The sequence below is a fragment of the Bacillus rossius genome, chromosome 1 (assembly GCF_032445375.1).
Source record: "Bacillus rossius redtenbacheri isolate Brsri chromosome 1, Brsri_v3, whole genome shotgun sequence".
Classification (NCBI taxonomy): Eukaryota; Metazoa; Arthropoda; class Insecta; order Phasmatodea; family Bacillidae; genus Bacillus; species Bacillus rossius.
This window is the reverse complement of record NC_086330.1, coordinates 342,323,429-342,341,616: the sequence shown is the minus strand read 5'-3', so window position 1 is coordinate 342,341,616 and position 18,188 is coordinate 342,323,429. Positions and strand designations below refer to the sequence as shown.

General features: G+C 38.4%; 1 protein-coding gene across 1 annotated transcript in view; it reads right to left on the bottom strand.

Annotated features, from left to right (window-relative positions):
• LOC134528146 (O-acyltransferase like protein-like) overlaps positions 1–18,188 on the bottom strand; it is a 163,952-nt gene that overhangs the window by 29,334 nt on the left and 116,430 nt on the right. Inside the window, exons 3-5 of the mRNA XM_063361471.1 lie at positions 8,054–8,295; positions 2,340–2,548; positions 171–250 (exon numbers count right to left, since the gene is read on the bottom strand). Of these exons, the coding sequence (XP_063217541.1) occupies positions 171–250; positions 2,340–2,548; positions 8,054–8,295 (531 nt within the window). The remainder of the gene's footprint in view (positions 1–170; positions 251–2,339; positions 2,549–8,053; positions 8,296–18,188) is intronic.

Genomic DNA, 18,188 nt, shown 5'->3' with positions numbered 1-18,188 from the left:
TATACTAACTAAACTTATTTACATAGCAAACTTGGCTTGAGGTTTTTAACAAAACTAGAAAAAAATTATTATTTTAAACAATTCATTTCATAAATGAGAAGTAACTCTTGAGAAATTACTATATGATTACAAGACTTTCTACCATGGATTATGACTAGTTAAGAGCTTACCTTCATTTTCTTGTCTTTCCGTAGTGTATTCCCAAATAGTGGCAACGGCAGCCACCCCAACAATTGCTGCAAACAACAACCTGCAAGAATAAATGTAGATAAGAATATTTGCCAGCTATTATTGGTTTCAAGGTTGATAGTTTTATCCAATCATTCGACAACCGTCAGTTTTTGAAACCTCTAACTTTTTAATTTTCCTTGTTTCTTGAATTGTCAAAGATAAGCTGCCAACCACCAAGTCATTCTAGCAATCCATACATTGTGTTAGATAATCTACGCTGATAGCTATTTAAAATACTGGTTACACTTTTAGAATAACCATCTAAAATGATAGCTTTGCAAATGAATTTGAAATGTTAAAAGTATAAAATGTGATTTTAATATAAATGGAATTAGTTTTATTTAGTATTATAAATCGAGTAAAATTGTGTATTAACTTGGATGTTAATTAGTGGTTACATTGTGTGGTGCATTTCAAGTTAAAAAAAAAAATCAGTATAACTTTTACAAGCTGCATTGGTACAAGATCATTTTTCCTGTATAAACTTTGTTAGTTATAAAAAAAAACGTTAAAAATAGTAAATTTACTTTAAAAAAAAATGTTTATGTTTCTACTTTCTACTTATAAAAATGGAAGTATAGTCAAGGATATTTGTAAGTTTTATTCTAACATCTAATATATCAAATTTAAGAACATTAGATGTTAAAATAACTGGCATATATTTATTATCCCTTTGAAATAACTTTGTTATTTTGAAATTGTGATTGTTCAGTAAATATGTAATTAGTACTTGAAAAATCTAGGTCTTAACCTGGTTAGGATTCAAACGCTTTGCTTAAGTATATAATAGTAGCAGTCCCACAATTTACTTTCATGGAAATGAATGAGATTTTAGTACTATTTCACCTTGAAACTAAAGATAAGCAAGTAGCAATTTGTGTTGAACAGTTGTCCATAATAAGGCTTTATCTCGTGCAACTTTATCAGATAACACATTTTTTTTGTAAAAATTCTTAAATTTACACAAATTTATAACATTTTAAATTTTGATGACTTAACCCAACTATGTAACTTACATTTTAGTTATAACGTGAAATGAGACAAAATAATGGAACAGAATTACATCAATTTATTGTAAAAATTTGAATGCTTTTGCAAAGATTATATTAAGTATTTATGTAACTGATATAACCTAACAAGCCCTTCAAATTTAATTACAAGGTGCAAAAACTTCCCTTCTCGGCCAGCAAGAAACATTTTTACATAAAATTGTTCATTTTTGGTTGTCATATGGGTAAAAACATATGTTCACAATAACACCATATAGGTATAGGTCTATTTTGCATTTGTATTGCCATCACATCGCGCTATTGATTTTTGATCTCAAGTGTTTGTAAGGGCTGAGAGAGGGTTAAAGCATACCACAACCAGGTGCGTAGCCAGGATTTGTGTATGAGGGGTGTTAAGAAGCATGGCCCCCCCCCCCCCCCCCCCCCCCCGTATTAAAGCGGGGGGTCCGGGGGTCCTCCCCCGGGAAAATTTGGATTTTAAGGTGTAAAATAGTGCTATTTTAGCAGTTTTCGGTACTTAAATTTAAATATTGTAATGGTAAAAATTAATTTTAATATGAAATTTGTTTGATGAATAAGAAATTAATTAAAGATTTGGTGCTAAGAGGGGGGGTTTGAACCCCTAAAACCCCCTCCTGGCTACGCCCCTGACCACAACACATCCTCCAGAGTAAAAGAACACTTTGACAGTGGTTACTAAATGCTTTGTTGTGGCGCCCAAGTTCACAGATGAGTGGCGTGCCAAATAGCTAGGTATGTTTTGTGGTTTGCTTGGTAGTTGTTACTTATTCCGTATCCAGATTATATCTGATTTTTAAATTCATATTTAAATATATATATATATATATATATATATATATATATATATATATATAAAATCACAATGTTACAGATTTGCATCACACTCATTCTACAGTTTAATTAATTTCAATATTTTATGTTAAAGTACTCTTGATATGTGACACAGAACGTAAGCCTCCGAGAAAAATGTACCTCAAACTTTCATGAATGAATTTTCAAAACAAAAGATATTTTTGAAAGCACACGTACAGCTTTGCACCACAAACACATCCATATTCCACGTTACTGGACACACACCCCACGACGATGCTGGACCAGGGCAGGTCCCAGCCCCTCGCCACCTGGCACATCTCCGGGTCGACCCTCGCGCGGAAGGTGACGCCGGTGGAGCGGGTGTGCCTCTGCAGCAGGTCCTCCAAGGACGCCTGCACGTCGGCGGCCGAGCAGGAGTGCGGCACGCACAGCGCCCAGTGGATGGTCGAGTACCTGGGCACCCGGTGGCCCGGCTGAGGACCACACCAGAGCCTGCTGTTTCCTTTCCAATGCTTTCCTTTTGTTGTAAAGAATTATATATATCGTTATAGATTTCTTTAGGAAAGTGGGAAAAGGGGGGGGGGGGGGAATTATGCCTCTCTTCCTTTTTTTTTCCCCCCCAGCTTAACTCTCCCGAGTTTGTAAACCACGCCAAGAAACTACTGATGCAACCGTTGGATGCAACCAACGCGGGAAGCCTTCTTTTCACAGACGAGAGAGCCAAAATCCAAGTTACCCGAAGTTCATGCTTTTTTTCCGTGTCTTTAATGTAGCTATCCTAACCAAATCAACCGTACACAATGTTTTAAAGTATTCATAATGTAGCTAACCTAACCTAATGGACCATTAGTATTCTTTTATCAACACCGCCATATTTTTTTACAATGAACAAACAAAAAAAAAACAACAAAGATGCACGAGTCGGCGTTTGGTTTGGCTCTCTCGTCTGTGAAGAGAAGGCTACCCAACCAACGCACGAAAGTCGTAAGATATTACCAACCCTAAAACTTTTACTTTTAAAACTGTTGAAAACAAAATTTCTTGCCCCCTCCCTTCACCATTTTTTTTTGTTGATAATTAATGTCTAACATGTAATAAAATATGCAATTGTAAATAACTTTATTTTAAATTGTGGTTTTCTTTCACGGTGAAAGTTTATTAAGTGAAAACTTGTACTATATGCTAAAATTAATTGGTGGTCTTAATTGAAAGTAAGTATGCATCTTTAAAAGCTAGTCTAAAACAATCCAAACCTGTGGGCGCTCTGTGTCCTAATCCTAATATGAATGACGTCATATAGTCACATGGAAAACTCCCCTGTTTACAATTGCGATGTCTGATGTTAATACCGATTTATGTCGCCAGAGTGCAGTAAATATATATAGTACCAAAATAAATGATTTTGATTGTTTTTATGCATTGTCAATTAGTACGCACCTAAGTTCTGACTATTCAGTTAACTTGTGAAAGAGTTTAATATTTATTTATTTATTTTGTAAGCAGAAAAGTAAACTGTAATCACTGAATTCTATGCACACTGCAAAAATTAATTTGTGTGTTCGGCCTTTGAAAAGCGCCGGTCGCAAACGTGCGGCACTAAACAAATATTGTCTTGGCTTCCTACCACATCTTCAGTTAGTTTTCTGTTTACCTTTTTTTTTTTTTTTTTAAACTGGGACTGGAAACATATCAAGAGTGTTCTTACCCTATGCAACCAAAAGAAACATTGTGAAAAAAAAGGTCAAGTTGACCAATGTATTTGGACAATCGCCCACACCATCCATGAAGTCAACAGGTCACGTGGACCAATCAGCAATTGGTTTCCGTCGGACACAATTTAGGACATTGCAATTGTAGATGGGCCTTAAAATTCTTTGCAACACTTCAAACTTGGAAGGTGGAAACGCAAGAATTTGAAAACTGGCCAACGCTTGTTTGGTTTTTGCGTTTTGCATGGTTTATAAATGTTTTATTTCAAAAATAAGTTTTCTTTTTGTGCCTTGCATTTCTTGCATTTTTCGTATAGTTTATAAACGCTGCCTTATTCTATGTTTGCAGTCACTCTGGCTAGCAATTGCTTGGAAAAACAAACCGTATCTGCATAGTGGCTAATGCTAGCAGTTCGTTTGATAACTTCAAAAGAACTCTCTGAATAATCATAAATAAGTGCTATTAAGTAAATATTGTCATATAAAGATGTTGATTGCTGCTCATTTTGACTTCAATTATTACAATGTCAAATGTAGCACACACATATTTCCTAATCTCCAAGCTTTAGTCCTTGCTTGGCTAAAGTCTTCTCATTTAACTTGTCTTAAGTATTGACATTAGCAGTATCGGTGGTTCCCCATTTTCCAGCTGTAACTTTTAAAGTAAAACATGTTTGTTTACAAAACCTACCGCATTAAGTTGTTTACAAACACTATCGACAACATCAGTGACAAAAGGTACTGCTTTCGATAACTGTTAAATAAAAATGAGCCTCTGTGATGCAAGAGTAAAGGCAATTTTTGGACACACACCTCTGCAACACTAAAAGTTTTGAATTTTTCAAAATGTATTAATTCATAAAGAAAAATTACATTACACTGAATTATAATTTATAGTAAGAAGTGTTAGTTGTAAAATTATGTAACATCCTGGGTGAAAACAAATTATTTAGGTAGGTATGCTTCTGACTAAACTCTCGACTTATGAAGGGAAAAGCAACTGTTATGATAGTTTTACAGACACGCCGAAGACAGCTTTTACACCTTGCGATTTTGGTATGTTCGTTTTTTTGCTTTTTGATATTTTCCCGCTACGTTTACTTACGTCGAGGACAACACATTCTTGTTTATTTATTTCCTGGAACACTAATGCGTGTTAAAGTTCTTAGGTTTTCTCGTAAACAGTGATATACTTTTGTCGTGGCGTTACGTAATAGATTGAATCGCGATCATGTCCTTTTTCGATACTACCGTAAATTTGATTTTATACTTGAATGTGTATAATACTGATTTTACTGTATCAACGCTACGTGTTTCTACATCATAGGTTATTAAAACAGAATTTTTTACACACTGGGTTTAGTCGGATTGCTTAATAATTAAATTTTATTAATAATTCGTATCTGCCAGTCTTGAGTTTTGTTTGGACTGGAACATATCCGACTGAAAATATCAACTTTTCATGATAACGTCTCTTTTTCTTACATAAATTTAAAAACGGCTCCTCATTCGTAGCTAAATTAGGCCATGTGGAGATATGTTCGGGTTTTCTGTAATTGTGACGATGCTGCAACTGCGTAGTTTTGTATTATTTTTTCTTGGAACATGTCAGTCTTGTATAATTTTTATTCCGAACATGTCACTCTTACCAAATTAAATATGATTTGATTTTTTAAATTATTTTATGCGTATGTGACATCTGAATGTGATTGACCTGCAGCCTTGTTTTTAAAAGCGACTTTAATGTATTTTTTTGTGTTTTAGAGGTACTCGGTTTAAAAGCATTTAAAACTCTGGATTGAACTTAAACATATGTCTTAAAAATGAACGTACTGATATTAAATATCTGTTCAACAATCGATATACTTTCTAGAATAAAAAAGTATTTCTTTGGACCAACAAAATATAATTATAATTGAGAAGAATATTTGTTATTGATGTTACCCATTATTGTCTGTTAAATTACTAGTAGTCGATAACTAAACAGTATTTGAAATCGGTGAAACCCCTAAGATAAAAAATTGTATTTTTTTAGAACAAGAAATTTATCTTCGTAGAGTGCGTACGTACGAGTGTTTCCATCGACGATTGGCTCGTTGCGTTTGAGAATTCTCCTTGGAAATGGTTGTGTAGGCAACCGCAGTACACTTGTGATAGGCTGGATAGTATTACCGTCCTAGTAAGGCGCTGAAAAAGTGGTGCGGTAAGTGGCTTGGGTTTCGTTATTAAACATTCAAATTTTTTTTCGCGTCGGTTAGTTGAGATATCGAGTGTTAAGTGCCGTCTCGAAATTAACCGGCTCGCACAACGCCCTCTATGTTTCCCACTAGCGAAAATATCCGGGGTTTGACTCCGGTGGATTTTATTGAATTAATTTAGGTGGTGAAGTTTTCAACTTAACCACTGAAATAACGTCATATTGTTCGTTGATAAGTAAACGGAAGCGTCCCGTTATTAGAATATTCGTTTTTTGAACGTTGACATGAGGCCAATTTTGAACGATAAAAATTTACTCAAACCCAGAAGCTATCAAACTGCGTTATGGAGGTCAGCAAAGCCACCGTAGCCCTATTATGTGAAAATCCAATCATTCAATGTGAAGAATGAATTCGAACATTATCTATGAAACAAATTAAAAAGCCTAAGATTCATTGACCCGTCATGTTGCAAATAAACTTATATTACGAAACTTGGACCCTAAGATTAACGTAGAATTGTTTAAAATAATGCCGAGCGTGATAAATATACGCAAATTGTTTTTTAAACTAAATTTGAGGACGCGAATCACACGTAGTTAACGCACCCACCGCTGGAATTCGCTGCAGCTACGTCGACTATTTAATTAGCAGACCACAATTTTAAACTATAAACGAAACGGCTTCGATAAAACCGAAAAAAAAATACTTGAAAAAATACAAACCCCGGTTTTAGACATGATTTTCGACAAGGAATTTTATTAAACTACTGCCCATCTTTTATAGAATATTCAGCCAAGATAATACAAGAACGTTACTCTTTGTCTACATTTATACAATTATCCCATTTATATTATGTATTGCACATTATATTACAACATATTTTAAGTATTAGAAAAGCCCCACTACAATGCTCAGCACTGTTGAAAACCAGGTACTGTACGAACTGTAAACAGCTGTCTTTTCTTTCTCTTTCTCCCGTTCTCTCTCTTTTCAAACGTCATGGAAATGTTTGGGGAATCCTTTTCATAGACGAGAGAGCCAAACGCCCGATCGTGCATCTTCAGTTTTTTTTTTGTTCATTGTAAGTAAATATGGCGGTGTTGATAAAAGGATACTAGTGGTCAATTAGGTTAGGTTAGCTACATTATAAATACTTTAAAACATTGTGGACGGTTGATTTGGTTAGGATAGCTACATTAAAGATACGGAAAAAAACCCACGAACTTCGGGGAACTTCGGGTTTTGGCTCTCTCGTCTGTGAAAAGAAGGCTTCCCAAATGTTTGCGTTCGCTGACACGCCGCGGCACGAGCGCCAACTGTACGCCACATCGGAAAATTGGATGGCACGCGCTTCTCCCTACATCCTGTTACACATTTCCATCGCATTCATGAGATTACTCCCAAATGCCGCATACCGAGAGCTTAAGATGTTACATATTTTTTAAAAAATTAATCATTAAAACTGCTATGAAACACCAAGGAGCTCTAACACTTCAAACGTTGAAAGTCGAGCTCCTTACGTTGATATTTCAGGGTTGTTACACTATCATAATGTTTCATTTGGCACAACCATACGTTTGGTAAGTACGTCCCATAATGTTCACGAAAGTGACTATGTACGGGGGGGGGGGGGGGTTACATTTGCTGTACGTGTGGTCCGCCATCTTGGCGACACACATTTCCTTTCATCGAACATGACTCCTACCAGTGGCGTAGCCAGGATTTGTGTATGGGGGGGTGTTAAGAAGCATGGCCCCCCTCCCCTCCCGTATTAAAGCGGGGGTTCCAGGGGTCCTCCCCCGGGAAAATTAGGATTTTAAGGTGTAAAGTATTGCTATTTTAGCAGTTTTCGGTACTTAAATTTAAATATTGTAATGGTAATTTTTTTTATTAATTTTAATATGAAATTTGTTTGAGTGACGAATAAGAAATTAATTAAAGATTTGGTGCTAAGGAGGGGGGGGGGTGAACCCCTAACACACCCCCCCCCCTGTCTCCGCCCCTGACTCCTACCAAGAGCTGAGATGTTCGCGCGTGGAGGACGACAGGACGGGGGAAAGGGGCTGCTCACGTCGTCCATGTTGCTGCGGAAGGCCCAGTGGGACTGCAGCAGCTGGTGCAGGCCGTGCAGCCGCGGGTCGGCGCGCTCTGCCATCTGCAGCTGCAGGTAGGCGAGGCAGTACTGGCCGCGCACGGCCCCGCGCTTACCCGCCGCCCCCGGGCTGACCGCCGACACGCACTGGTCGTAGTCGCCGAACTGGTTCACGTTGCCGTTCAGCAGGCCGGAGGGCAGCTTGCCCGACGAGTCGTGCACTGCGGGACACGGAGGAGACATCAATACGTATCAAAACCTGGTCAACTCTAGGAATTAAAAATGCGTCTCAAAACCTGGTCCACTCTGGGAACTGAAAATGCGTCCCAAAACTCTGGGGATTGAAAATGCGTCTCAAAGCCTGGTAAACTCTGGGAACTGAAAATGCGTCGCAAAACCCGGTCAATTCTGGGGATTGAAAATACGTCTCAAAACTTGGTCAACTCTGGGAACTGAAAATGCGTCTCAAAACTTGGTCAACTCTGGGAACTGAAAATGCGTCCCAAAACCTGGTCAACTCTGGGAACTGAGAATGCGTCCCAAAACCTGGTCAACTCTGGGAACTGAGAATGCGTCCCAAAACCTGGTCAACTTTGGGGATTGAAAATGCGTCTCAAAACTTGGTCAACTCTGGGAACTGAAAATGCGTCGCAAAACCCGGTCAATTCTGGGGATTGAAAATACGTCTCAAAACTTGGTCAACTCTGGGAACTGAAAATGCGTCTCAAAACTTGGTCAACTCTGGGAACTGAAAATGCGTCCCAAAACCTGGTCAACTTTGGGGATTGAAAATGCGTCTCAAAACTTGGTCAACTCTGGGAACTGAAAATGCGTCGCAAAACCCGGTCAATTCTGGGGATTGAAAATACGTCTCAAAACTTGGTCAACTCTGGGAACTGAAAATGCGTCTCAAAACTTGGTCAACTCTAGGAACTGAAAATGCGTCCCAAAACCTGGTCAACTCTGGGAACTGAGAATGCGTCCCAAAACCTGGTCAACTTTGGGGATTGAAAATGCGTCTCAAAACTTGGTCAACTCTGGGAACTGAAAATGCGTCGCAAAACCCGGTCAATTCTGGGGATTGAAAATACGTCTCAAAACTTGGTCAACTCTGGGAACTGAAAATGCGTCTCAAAACTTGGTCAACTCTGGGAACTGAAAATGCGTCCCAAAACCTGGTCAACTCTGGGAACTGAGAATGCGTCCCAAAACCTGGTCAACTTTGGGGATTGAAAATGCGTCTCAAAACTTGGTCAACTCTGGGAACTGAAAATGCGTCGCAAAACCCGGTAAATTCTGGGGATTGAAAATACGTCTCAAAACTTGGTCAACTCTGGGAACTGAAAATGCGTCTCAAAACTTGGTCAACTCTGGGAACTGAAAATGCGTCCCAAAACCTGGTCAACTCTGGGAACTGAGAATGCGTCCCAAAACCTGGTCAACTTTGGGGATTGAAAATGCGTCTCAAAACCTGGTCAACTCTGGGAACTGAAAATGCGTCGCAAAACCCGGTCAATTCTGGGGATTGAAAATACGTCTCAAAACTTGGTCAACTCTGGGAACTGAAAATGCGTCTCAAAACTTGGTCAACTCTGGGAACTGAAAATGCGTCCCAAAACCTGGTCAACTCTGGGAACTGAGAATGCGTCCCAAAACCTGGTCAACTTTGGGGATTGAAAATGCGTCTCAAAACTTGGTCAACTCTGGGAACTGAAAATGCGTCGCAAAACCCGGTCAATTCTGGGGATTGAAAATACGTCTCAAAACTTGGTCAACTCTGGGAACTGAAAATGCGTCTCAAAACTTGGTCAACTCTGGGAACTGAAAATGCGTCCCAAAACCTGGTCAACTCTGGGAACTGAGAATGCGTCCCAAAACCTGGTCAACTTTGGGGATTGAAAATGCGTCTCAAAACTTGGTCAACTCTGGGAACTGAAAATGCGTCGCAAAACCCGGTCAATTCTGGGGATTGAAAATACGTCTCAAAACTTGGTCAACTCTGGGAACTGAAAATGCGTCTCAAAACTTGGTCAACTCTGGGAACTGAAAATGCGTCCCAAAACCTGGTCAACTCTGGGAACTGAGAATGCGTCCCAAAACCTGGTCAACTTTGGGGATTGAAAATGCGTCCCAAAACCTGGTCAACTCTGGGAACTGAGAATGCGTCCCAAAACCTGGTCAACTTTGGGGATTGAAAATGCGTCTCAAAACTTGGTCAACTTTGGGGATTGAAAATGCGTCTCAAAACTTGGTCAACTCTGGGAACTGAAAATGCGTCGCAAAACCCGGTCAATTCTGGGGATTGAAAATACGTCTCAAATTTGGTCAACTCTGGGAACTGAAAATGCGTCTCAAAACTTGGTCAACTCTGGGAACTGAAAATGCGTCCCAAAACCTGGTCAACTCTGGGAACTGAGAATGCGTCCCAAAACCTGGTCAACTTTGGGGATTGAAAATGCGTCCCAAAACCTGGTCAACTCTGGGAACTGAAAATGCGTCCCAAAACCTGGTCAACTCTGGGAACTGAGAATGCGTCCCAAAACCTGGTCAACTTTGGGGATTGAAAATGCGTCTCAAAACTTGGTCAACTCTGGGAACTGAAAATGCGTCGCAAAACCCGGTCAATTCTGGGGATTGAAAATACGTCTCAAAACTTGGTCAACTCTGGGAACTGAAAATGCGTCTCAAAACTTGGTCAACTCTGGGAACTGAAAATGCGTCCCAAAACCTGGTCAACTCTGGGAACTGAGAATGCGTCCCAAAACCTGGTCAACTTTGGGGATTGAAAATGCGTCTCAAAACTTGGTCAACTCTGGGAACTGAAAATGCGTCGCAAAACCCGGTCAATTCTGGGGATTGAAAATACGTCTCAAAACTTGGTCAACTCTGGGAACTGAAAATGCGTCTCAAAACTTGGTCAACTCTGGGAACTGAAAATGCGTCCCAAAACCTGGTCAACTCTGGGAACTGAGAATGCGTCCCAAAACCTGGTCAACTTTGGGGATTGAAAATGCGTCTCAAAACTTGGTCAACTCTGGGAACTGAAAATGCGTCGCAAAACCCGGTCAATTCTGGGGATTGAAAATACGTCTCAAAACTTGGTCAACTCTGGGAACTGAAAATGCGTCTCAAAACTTGGTCAACTCTGGGAACTGAAAATGCGTCCCAAAACCTGGTCAACTCTGGGAACTGAGAATGCGTCCCAAAACCTGGTCAACTTTGGGGATTGAAAATGCGTCCCAAAACCTGGTCAACTCTGGGAACTGAGAATGCGTCCCAAAACCTGGTCAACTTTGGGGATTGAAAATGCGTCTCAAAACTTGGTCAACTTTGGGGATTGAAAATGCGTCTCAAAACTTGGTCAACTCTGGGAACTGAAAATGCGTCGCAAAACCCGGTCAATTCTGGGGATTGAAAATACGTCTCAAAACTTGGTCAACTCTGGGAACTGAAAATGCGTCTCAAAACTTGGTCAACTCTGGGAACTGAAAATGCGTCCTAAAACCTGGTCAACTCTGGGAACTGAGAATGCGTCCCAAAACCTGGTCAACTTTGGGGATTGAAAATGCGTCCCAAACCCTGGTCAACTCTGGGAACTGAAAATGCGTCCCAAAACCTGGTCAACTCTGGGAACTGAGAATGCGTCCCAAAACCTGGTCAACTTTGGGGATTGAAAATGCGTCTCAAAACTTGGTCAACTCTGGGAACTGAAAATGCGTCGCAAAACCCGGTCAATTCTGGGGATTGAAAATACGTCTCAAAACCTGGTCAACTCTGGGAATTGAAAATGTGTCTCAAAACCTGGTCAACTCTGGGGATTGAACATGTTTTAAAACCTGGTCAACTCTGGGAATTGAACATGTGTTTCAAAACCTGGTCAACTCTGGGAATTGAACATGTGTCTCAACCTGGACAACTCTGGGAATTGAAATGTGTCTCAAAACCTGGACAACTCTGGGAATTGAATATGTGTCTCAAAACCTGGAGAACTCTTAATAATTTGATAATATATTAGTTAAAACAGTATCAGTAACTTAAATTTTACTTAATATCTTAACATTTTAAAACTAGTATGCATTATAATTTGCGTCTCATTAATAAATGACTTTTTTTAAGTAACATTAACCAAATGCGAGGAATATGAACAATTATATTTTAATTTGAAAGGACTATCAGAATCACTCGCCTGATCAAATTTCAGTAATGTATCGTTTCAAATTCTGATAAAACAGTAAGTTTGCTTTCTCCAGACTTTCGGAGTTGGTTGGTTATGCAATATTGATAGAATGATATCAGTGAAAACTGCATATTGTGCAGGAAAGCATTTTATTGTCCATTCTGTACATTATGCATATTTGTGTGTTAAGTGATTTGATTGTATTGGATATTGAAAAATATCTACGTACTGAAGAGAGTCTGAAAATTTATTTGGGACAAAGCAAACGGGGAAATAACTGGAAGAGATTGTGAAATCTTATAATACCTTGAAATTTTGAATAAAACATTTGAAGTAAACAATTTTTTTTATATCTTTGGGAATTTTTTGTCAAAAATTAAAGAATTTCAAGTTTACGGTCAAAGTCGGAAATTTATAGACATTTTGTGGAATTTCGACACCAAATATGGCCACCGTGACAGAATTCAATATGGCGGTCGGCTCTTCACACTCCTCACCCACCCAGCCGCGTGCACATACATTTGTATACTACTCACTATTTAGTATAGTAGCCAATAAATACAACATTTGGCATGTGATGAAGAATCGAAACATAATTCTGTTAAATATTATATCCATTGTAAAAAAGGGCAGTCATGGGGGCTGTCGAAAGAAGTGAAAACTTAAAACTTTGTTTTAAATGTGTAATATGACATTATTTCTACGTCAAATATACGTAAGAAAATGTTTTTGGTATTATATCACTAGCATGTCGGTGACGCGAACCCATATGTTTTGCCCCTACCAAAAATCGCTCAACGCGGCTAAAGAAGTTTTCACTTCAATGCAATCAAATCTTTCAATAATAACCACGAAAACAATACGAGTTACAAAATGATAATAAAAATGAATGTGAGCTAGTCTATCAGTACTCGCTCTTGATAACATCTAACCTTGGTAACGAGAAAAATCTTGTGTTCTCGTGTTGCAAATACACTTATAATACGAAACTCGGACACGATATTTAATGTAGAAATCTAAAATAATGCCAAGAAAAATAATTGTGTTTTCAACTTTATTTCCAGATGCGAATCACACGTAGTTTCCGCAATCACCGTTAGAATTCGTTAACGGAGCAGGTACGCAGACTGTCGAATAATTTGATCAGCAGACCAAAATTATAAACTATAAAATGAAATGGCTCATATTAAAGCGAAAAAGACTTGAAAAACTACTGAATCCCGGCTATTCTCCTGATCTTCGACAGTAATTTTTTTAAAATACTGCCCGTCGTGTTAAAATTCAGTAACGGTTAACACTGTATCGTTATACTTTTCGTCTTTGTGAACTTAGATTCGCGCCATCATCCGCCATAGTTCTCAGCACCGTGATGGTCAGGGCCGCTGAGAAAATTTGTGGGCCCCTGGGCAGCTGGGGTAGTAGGCCCCCCTTCCTTTTTTTTTTGCATACCACTACTACGTACTACGTAGACCATAAATATATATGATATCGTAAAATTGCATTATTATATGAGTGTTTAAAATACATAAGTATAATAATTTATTCTGAATATAAATATTATTAATATAACTTAAAGTAATAATAAATGTTATTACTTCGAAAACATCAAACACATTGAACCCACTTTCATTACATTGAAATTTTTTTAATACATATCAATAATTTATACAAATTAATTTAATACCCTTAGTTCGATGCAAAATCATAAATGACATGCATTTTAAATAACAATGATACATATTTTACATCCTACTAAAACACAATTCAAATGTCATATACTATATAAAAATGTCTAAATTTAATAACACTTCAAAATGTTTTACAACAGAACAGTCATTACTTCATATCGAATCACTACATTCAAAATAATCATACACTGTAGTATGTTATTTAAATTTTTAAACATATAATGAATTTAAAAGGATTATGCTACTCAAAAATATTGATTTAAAAACAATTAAATAGTTCAGAAGTAATCACAACAAATCTGTTTTCCGTGCCTCTTTCAAAGCAAAATCGTTAATTGCATCGTCGCATTTCAATGACCGAGCGAGATCAGGCTCTAAGGCAAGCAAGGTGAGCCCACTAATCCTTTCCTGAGACATGGTTGAGCAATGTACATTTTTTATTTCCTTCATTTTGCTGAAGGACCTTTAGGCTTCGGCAACTGTCACGGGAATTGTGCAGAACACTCGAACAGCGATACACACGTTTGGAAATAAACTATCCAATTTTAACCTCCGTAGTGTATTTAAAAGCTGGATTGGTTTCAACTGGTTTGGACCAATATTTGAAACATGAATTGATTTGAGATGTTTCATTTCATAAGATATCTCCATGACACCCCCTCCAGCCAGGGCCGATCACCGCATTCTTTACTTCAGAAAGGGGAATCTAAATGGCATTGACCCCAAGTGGAGGGGTGTACGGGACCAAGCAAACCTATTGTGCTCGCACCTGGCGTTCCCATTTCTGCTACTACGGAAGTATTTTGGTATGAACTGAATGTTACAAGTACTGCTCGGTTAGGTTATTGGTTATCGACTGTAGTTTTAGGAACACACAAAACATATACATGTAGGTGTATATATATATATATATATATATATATATATATATATATATATATTACAAGATGTTTTAATAGCAGGGGAAAAAGGTTTTTCCAGCCATTTATTTTCCACTTCCCAGCCAGGCGCCCGGGCCCCTAAGGCTACCGGGCCCCTGGGCATTTGCCCCTTTTGCCCCCCCCCTCTCGGCGGCCCTGTTGATGGTTATACTTTGTGTTCCTTGACTTCAATCGCATTCGCGAAATTACTCCCACCAAATTGTATACCGAGAGCTAAGATGTTGCACGTAAAAAAATAAATGATAAATTTTTCAGTGTTTCTGTGGGAATATCATGGCTTCGTCACGTTATCTGCTAATAACTTCGTCATCCTTCTGGAATGCTTTAGGATGGTCACCGGCTGGTGCTCCTGACACTCCACAGACAGTAACGCAAAGACAAATCTATTTTCGGGACAGAACACATTCATTGCATGGATTTCGTGCTATCACGTATGGCAATGGTTAAAACTTTAAGAATAATGTGACGTCCCTGCTAACAGGGTAGGGTGAATGGTATTTTTGTTTAAAGATAATTTTAATATTTCGTTCAGCTTACCAAATAAGACTTACGTAAACTTTCAGTTTTAACTTATTCCCTTCCCACCACCCGCGATTTCTTCTATTTTCATGCTGACGTTATGCCATTATTTATTCCCCATTTCACATTCTTTACAATAATTTCATACCTAATGATTTTTTTCTGATATGAGGCCTATGCATATCCTTTCATTAAACTCCTAACAAATAGTTCTTCACATGATTGTTACCTTTAAAATATTATTCAGCGCAGTACTCGTCAGATAAAATTATGTACTTAATGTTCCTACTGGCCAAAATAATTCGAACATTAAAAGTTATTTTGCATTATATACTAAACTAAGGCTTCCCAACAGGATGCGTGTGCAGTATGTATGAATTTATACCGACACAGGAAAGCAAACATTTTATCCAGACGAACCTAGTTGTTATTGCGGTGAAGGAAGTTGAGATTCCTGTTAACTTAAACGACCACCAAGTATAACCTTATACTTTATCCTGTAACTGTAAGGCACATCGGAAAACCAAAGAATAAACGTTTGCTTGAGCAAAACCGGCACATGCGATTGTTAATAACGTAGCATTAACGTCGCGGTTTAGTGGTCCGCGCAGGACATGCCATTCCGAGGTCGCCCAACCACGCGTAACACGCAACTCAAACTGTTCTTTGTTCGTCTACCTCTACGTACTGCAAGCGAATGTCATCCTAAGGACGGGTCTGTAAACTGCGCAAGAAACGACAGACGCAACAATTTAAATACCTATCTAAGTTTTTAAACACCCGTTTCTTGACTATACGAGACGCAAAAACGCAACGCAAGCATCGGCCAAATTACAACTTCATTAGGAGAGAACTCGACATAACAAAGTGAAGTGTTCCAAAAACGTTTGAAGACGCATACGTTGTGTACTTTTTTTAAATCACGTTTTAACTTGTTAATATCTCGAAAATAAAATCAAGTAACACCTTTGAGTCAATTATTGACAAATTCATTGTTTCTTGATAAACATAAATTAACTAAAAGGGCCCCGGAAAAGAAATTTGTTTCATACCGTTTTCAATTTTCAATTTGTAGAGATGGTGGAGTCTTGAGAACTTTGTGCTTTACAAACGACCGTGATTTTATTGCATTGGTTGGTTATGTCGTTGCGTCGTCACGTTGAATGCCTAGTTTATAAACCCGGCCTTAGCCCTGGGTTTAGGAAAGGTTGCATTTTCGCGATTTTTCATGCAGTGCGGCCAACTTCAGAGCTTAGCACACATCCACGCCAGCTAAATGGAGGTACATATATTTACATATAAAACTTTAATGTGGAAGATTCGTTCATTTTTCACTATCGAACATTCAAACAAACGAAAATTTGTAGAATTTGCATGCCCACAGATTGCACATCAACACATTTTAATTTTTTTTAAAATTGTATTATGTCGTTTATGCGAAGTGAAGTTTTTGTTTTGTCAAGGCATTATGTTATTCTGCATAAAGATGATGTGGCATCATTAGTCACACCTTAGTCTTCAGAAAAGTTTGAAACAAGAGAACTGTTTATTGTCTGCAACGAAAATTTTCACCCTTGAAATAATTTTGGCTCAGTATTGAACTCATTTTCGAAGAATGACTACAACTTTTATAATATTAATAATACTCAAGTCATTTACAGATCTAGGAAATTTATTTTTGTGTGCTTTCTGCATTAACAAAGGCAATTTTTAAAAATTATGAATTAACTCTTATGACCTATAACATTCTGAGTACAAAATAACGTTTATCAGTTCCTATCATGGGTTAACATCTTACTTCGTAAACTGCTGTAAACGTGATCTACCCAGGACAAGTCATAAACAACTCCCCGTTCTCATCTCATTAAGCCAATCGTCTCTTATGACACCGTTGTCGGCGAAACGTCATGGGCCTTATTCATTCATTCATTCATTCATTCATTCAATAGGTCATCAATTTTATTCGTAATTCAGTTCTTCAGTCCAGAGTGCGCTGTTGAGGCTTGCCTGCACACTTTCCTGTCCAACAGGGAGTCGGTACGCAGAGGGCTCCGGAAAACTCGCGCGTGTTCCATTCAGTGCGAGTCACGTAATGACCATCGTATGATCCCCTAGCAGAACTCGGAGGCTGGGCGCGCACAGAATCAGACAAGACGCGACATCACACGATGTCGCGCGACAACTCGATACCATACTTCCGTTACGTTATTTATTCCCGTATTCTTGAAACCAAAATTGTTTTCGCGATGCTCTTTCCGAGGATGGACTGTATAAAATACATGTTTTCTGTACTAAACGTACAAATTGATCTGCATCCAACTCCACAATGAAAAGAAAAAAAAATCAATTAAAATACTTTTACAAGTGAAAATTTACTCAAATGATATTACCGATGAAAAAACTGTATTTAACTAGTAAGCTATAAACACACTACCGTAGAGTAAACAAGGGTATGCACTTTACGGCACGCCTTTGTTGGCAAGTTTTTTTATATACTCGCGCTTTTCATCAGACAGTCTGCCTTCGTGGGGCGGTTATTTGATGTTGTCGCCTCGTGTCTGTGCGCATTGCTTGCATGTAACACATGGAAGTCAACCATGTCGCGTTGTGTCGTGTGCAAGGGCGGATCCAGAATGAGGCTCCGGGAAGGGCCAGATAATGTTTCTAATAAATTTTAGTTTATTTAGAATTGAAACACCGAACAGTAAGTTTAGTATGGTCTTAATTAGCTTGCTGCCTCTATTTAACAGGGGGTTGGAAGCTGAATAATAATTTTGTAGTTCTTATTT